The following is a 6223-nucleotide window of genomic DNA, read 5'->3' on the forward strand; positions in this document are numbered from 1 at the left end:
TTATTTCATATTAGATCTTATTTCATTTAATTGCTTAGATGTTTGATGTTTGAGGATTTGTTTATGATTGATGAATGAGTTTTAAATTAGAATCTTATCAACATATGAGAGAACAACCAAGGGTCTAAGTTAGGCTCTCTCTCTCCATTTGATTTGCATGATAATTGAAATTCATTCTTTTGCTTTTATGTTTCAAGTATCATATGAGGAGATAACCAAGAGTCTAAGTTAGGCTCTCTCTCCATTGATTTATATGGTAATTGAAAATTCATTCTTTTGTGCTTTTATGTTTCAAGTCATTTCATTTCTTATGCTTATGATTGAATCTTAGTTTAGTTTGGATTAGTACATGAGAGGACAATCAAGAGACTAAGTTAGTCTTTCTCTCTCTACTTGAATCTGAACAACAATTAAGTTCATTCTCTTGTCTTCATTTCAAGTTTCTAGTTTCATGCAATCAATGATTTCTCTATGATACTGTAAGGAAGGACAACCAGGACCTCCTTAGTTAGGAGCCTCTTCCCTTGCATATTATATTAAATCATAAATCATTTAGTTAGACATAGAATTAGTTGCCTACTCCTGCATATATTTTGCTGGCATCATCACAAGCTTACGAGTTTCCCTGGTCGATAATTTAATGCAGCAATTTAAGCCCAATAAATTGCCCAACATTTTGGCGTCGTTGCCGGGGATGGTGCTAAGGGATTAGGCATTAGGAATTTAATTCAGTACTAGTATTTTTCTTTAGACAAAATAATTTGTGAGACCTGGTGACAGCAGGATCTTCACAAAGGAGTTTAAGTTTGAGTTTTCTGATGTTTTAATATTTAGCTAGTTTTAAATTCAATCCTTTTTTAAACCCCCCCTGCATAAATAAAAACGAATCAAGTGATTAGAATGCTCTCTTCCTACGCTTCGTGCAATCAGGAAGATCAGAAAATCTATTGATTTTGTTCAAATAAAAATACTCTTGCTGGAGAACTAATCTGCAATGCGACAATAAAGAATTTTGTGAATGAGAAAAAGATTATCTTCAAAACGCAACCCCTTAAAAACGTCAGTTTTGAAAAGCAGTTTGTGATCCAACCAGGGCAAATCTGGACAAACGAAGACATGGGTTTTTTCCATAATAGAATGAATTATATAACCCAGAAATCGTTTGCTTAAATTCCTAACGGTCTAAGAGTAAATCGTGGTTCTTCGGGACCCTATTTTGGTAACTGCGTGAATAAAAACAGTTTTTCTTTACATTCATTGCGCTTTTCTACTTCTCCACATTACATATTTCTGCTTTCCCATTCCAATTTTTTTTCCATACCCAATTCCTCCCCAAAATGTTTCAGCTACAAAATTTCAGTTTTATTGTTAATTTGCAAATCATTTGTAGCTGAAAGTGTCTCTCGCTTGCAATTGATTGCATTTTCTGGCCATACTAAAACCTGCAGCAAGCAATTAGATAATAAAAAATACGCGCAACCAATTCAACAACACTTAGTTTCAGATTCAGATTCAGATTCAAGCCACTACTCCGGCCTTGGCCTTTATAACCTGCAAAATATTTAAACCAAGGTTAAAGAGTTGAACTTTGAAATTGAAATGCAAGATTCAGATATCAATTTGCTGCAACAATTTAATTTTCTATTTAAATTCACATCATATTGAAATAAATTAATTGCATGCGCATATGATTGTTTGATTTTGCAAATTTTGGTTTGACCTGGTACTGGTAGTTATCCACACCACAGCAGGTTGGGGATAATCTACACAAGAATCGAAGAGGCGAGTAGCGATGTCGACTCACCTCACTGATCACACGTGATTTTGATCGTGGAGCGTTCGCCGATGACACACTCCCATCACTACCAAAGTCCTTGAAATTCCTTCCTCCGTTCACATTGGTGCATAAATCCAGCTGTTTTTACTCAGATTGCAGTACCCAATTAGGTTGGATAAAAGCCCAAATTCATTTGTTTTGACTCAAATCTGAACACATTCAAATGGTTTAATAAAAACCAGTTTGAAAAAAAAACACTCAGATGGTTTGATAGAAACCCAATTCCAAAACAGGAAATGGGAGCAGATCGATCCGATTGATTTAAATAATCGGGGTTAGTGTGCGTAAATCAGACTGGTTCTGTTTGGTAAACCCACAAGTGGAACCTGAATATTTTCGGAGTTGTGGATCCCATCAATTCAATTCATTCGTTAAATTCATGAACTTCTTTTCGGGGAGTTTGGGCTCGAGGGTACTGGAGGATCAGTCTAAGATGGGAACGTTAGCAAAACGGAGGGGGAATCTCATGAAATCGACCATCTTCAAGATGTTGCTTCTGGTGGTGTTGTTCGAGGAGAAAAGGAAAAAAGATCAGGAAGAGTATTCTGGTGATATTAAATTCTGGTGACAACTTTTGACTAGTGATATTGAAGTTGAAAGATATTCTGATCTGTGCATTCAGAATCGGTTGGTGTCCGCAGGGAGCATGAACACTCGGTTCTCTGATATTCGATTTATCCGTTTTCAGGCAATTAGAACTGCTATGACGGGTGATAATATTACCGGCTGCTGGGCAACAGTTGGGGTGCTGACGGAAAAAGGAAATCCCAAATTAAGTAGCACTGGGAAGAATTTTGCTGTATGGAAACTAGGATCACTTGATGAAACTACTATTTCTCTTTTCTTATTTGGTGATGCATATACCCATCACTGGAAGGAATCACCTGGCAGTATCTTATCAATATTCAATGCCAAAATCCGCCGGGAGGACAAGGGAGATGAATTTTCTCTTAGTATATTTGCAGTTGACCAAATTGTGAAATTGGGAACTTCGGTGGATTATGGTGTCTGCAAGGGGAAGCGAAAGGATGGAATGCCATGCACTGTGATTATAAACCAACGCCGTGGGGCATATTGTCAATACCATATTTCTGCAACACGTCAAAAATATACTACCAAACGTGCAGAACTGAGTGGTGGAAATCTAGCAACAGTGGTGGAAATCTGTCAGTACCTGTGGATGATGATTCATAAACCATCTGAACAATTATGGCCAGATAAGTCTCAAGCAGGCAAGCCAAAAGATTCAGAAAAACCAGGTCGAAATGCAGGAACAGTGCAGATTATATAGCGCAGTCGCCTGTTGTTGAAGTCATCTTCCTCCGGATCCAGAATTATAATGTCTCCTCACTTGGCGGATTGCTTCAGCATCTGGGAAATGAGACCATGTATTCATATGCCATTTTGCGTTACGTTTTGTTTGGATTTTTCTTTTCCATTTTTAGATTAAAATTGTTTTGTATTTATATATTATATTTATTTTTATTTTTTATTTGTTTTGATTTATATTTATAAATGTTCGATTTCTTTTGATTTGTATTTGTATATTTTTAGTAATAATTTTTATTTATTTTTATTTGTTTTGATTTATATTTATTTGTTTTTAGTCCATGTTTAATTTGTTTTTGTATATATTTAGTTATAATTTGTTAATGATTGATTTGTTTTGATTTATATATTTAGTTAAGGTTTGATTTGTATTAATATATATTATGATTGTATTAATATATTAATTATATTAATATATTAATATGTTATAATTATATTAATATGGTACTAATTTTTTGTGATGATTGTTATGTTTGATATATTGTTTTATATTGTTATTCTTATATTATGTTTGTTATCTTTTGTTATCAAGTTTCAACAAAAAAAAAAATTATTAGTTGAAAATTGTTGTAAACATTGGCATGTGAAGGGTACTAGCATAAAACTTTGGTGATATGTAACTGAAACTGAAATGGAACTGAAAGAAACTGCAACAGGAGGTATGGGGAGAAAAAAAAACACTTTTCACAAAATTCACGTAGGTTTGCAAATAAAAAAATTGGAACATTTGGAAACAAATTTTGATGATCCATTTATCAAACATTTGGAGGATTCTATAAATGATGATTATATTGTTTCGATAGCTTCATGTTGGCATTAAACTCATAATAGCTTTCTGTTGAATACTTTTATATGACATACTAATATGCAGAACACAACAGATCTTTCTAATGCCAATCTTTTTGCCGAACATATTTCATCTGACACCAACAGGGAGTATTACTTTTCATGGTTATTTTACGAATGGATTGATTTTAAAATCATGATTAAGTCAATTTTAACACTTTATATGTCCTTAATATGTTTTATTTGGTATGAAATTTTTGCGTAAGAATCATGAAGAAACTGGCCATTTCCTCTAGAGCACACTTATGTTTTCTTTGTACCAAGTTTTTTTTACAGGTTACAGGACAATCAAGTATTCACTAAGGAGATTACATTGTGCACGCAATTGGTCTTCAAACGACTAATTTCATGAAAAATTCTAAAGACAAATCCATGTCCACAACCATTACTTTGCACTCCCTTTTTGCAAAAGATTTTCCACCAACTGTCGATCCACAAAGCATACCATTTCCATGTCCATTTTTCACAGCAAGAGTATTTATTCATACACCATGCATTTCCTTATATCCATTCCTTACAAGCTTATTGTCATTTTCCATCCCTTCATTTCCACAAATAAAACTCTGCTTCTATGGATATCATTGAGTCAAAGTCCTAGAGTGTAAGTATCATTAAAAAAAAAAACACCTAGAGGCTTGCATGCCTTAATGGCAAGTACTCTTGCCAATGAACAATGGGAGTACATTAATATCCCTTGTTCGTTGGATCTTGTAGGTGTCTCGACCACGACAAATTTATTCGTACCTACAAAGATGTGTTAGGCATGCTGACTCCCACTGGAATCAATGGTGGGAGCTCTTGTGTTGGCTAGGGGCATTCATTAACGGCCACTAAGTCAACAACTTCTTGCTATGTTCGACACCGACACATTTAATCACATAGTAAGATTTGTGCCATCGAGCGTTGAAGACTTGAAGACCCATATTCTGTAGTAGATGAAGCCAATTTCTTTTCATTGTTTTTCAGTTTGTCATCACTTGAGGACAAGTAAATAAATAAGGCTGGAAGGGAAATGTAACTTCTATATTTTGTATACCTTCCAAGCCTTATACATTTTTACATTTTCAGCCGCATTTAGCAGCAGATTCTGAACATTCAGCAGAAGATCCAACAACAGATTCAACAGCAGATGCAGCAACCATAAAAGATTCACTTTTTCGATTTCATCCACCATTTTCCCAACCAAGTAAAGAAGACTTCGAACAACAATTTTTGCAGCCACACGTGCACAACTCTCATCCATTTTTGGAAGGGTAAGTTAAGGTATGATATTTTCTAACTTTTAACCATTAAATTCCTTGAAAAGTTAGAATAATAATTTTTGGAAAAACTTCACTTCCTTTTCCCATTTCACATAACTGCCCAAACCATCCGTTTAAGGGAAAGGATACATTTGCATACATACTTTGTCCTATATCTATAACATCCACATTCATATATCACAACCCCACTTAACCCCACTTACCTTCAAAATATATTCACTATTACATGAGCATACAAATGGCTTTGTCGAAAGTATTTAAAAGTTAATTGGATGCCAAAACAATCATGGTTGTTACACAAGAACCAACCATGATGCATTCCAACAAAAATACTCTGCAATAAAAATCACATTATGCAAAGATCATACATTGAATGCAACAAACAAAATATGGTTGAAACACAAGAACCAACCAAGTTGTAGTTCATCAAAATAACGCTTTTCAAAAGTTAAGTAAATGATATCATGCAGAGTTTAAGCCAAAGCTCAAGTACCAAAAAGTAATGTAATAGATTGCATGAGGACATGCAATACCTTCAGTTTGGGGGAGATGTTGGGCCTCAAAATAGTCCCTATTTTCACTCCATTATTCACCAATATCTTCACATTTTACCTTCATGTCACCTCCATTCCACCTCCATATCATTACATTTACCTCATTATTGGGTTATAACAATGCTTTTCCAAAGTTTATTAATTCTTAACATTTTTAAGTGGATTTATGGCTGAACTTTAGAAAATAAGATGCTTATACTTATACCTAACAATTAGAATAAGTTTGTTGACATGTATAGGCACAAAGGAAGCTTCCAGGGCATCTTTATGTGGCCTTGAATGATCAAATTCGAATTTGATAAGATAAGCCTCATGGAAAAGATCATGATCTCATGGAGAAGATCATGGACCTCATGGAGAAGATCATGGAGGATAGGGTTATGTGTCTAGATGGT

The 6223-nt window shown here is 34.5% G+C and overlaps 1 protein-coding gene across 1 annotated transcript; it reads left to right on the top strand.

Annotated features, from left to right (window-relative positions):
* Nucleotides 1-2419: 2419 nt before the first annotated feature.
* On the top strand, nt 2420-3128 carry LOC149195592 (uncharacterized). Its single transcript, XM_089407968.1, has one exon. The coding sequence runs from the start codon at nt 2484-2486 to the stop codon at nt 3126-3128; it is 645 nt and encodes a 214-aa protein (XP_089264094.1). The 5' UTR covers nt 2420-2483.
* Nucleotides 3129-6223: the final 3095 nt, after the last annotated feature.

This window comes from Pinus tabuliformis, chromosome 2_2, assembly GCF_031772625.1.
Source record: "Pinus tabuliformis cultivar Carrire ecotype Pingquan chromosome 2_2, CPIR1, whole genome shotgun sequence".
NCBI classification, from domain to species: domain Eukaryota; kingdom Viridiplantae; phylum Streptophyta; class Pinopsida; order Pinales; family Pinaceae; genus Pinus; species Pinus tabuliformis.

What these genes read in the sequence shown, in the direction of transcription:
- LOC149195592 (XM_089407968.1), top strand. Translation starts at nt 2,484, where the DNA reads ATGAACACTCGGTTCTCTGATATTCGATTTATCCGTTTTCAGGCAATT.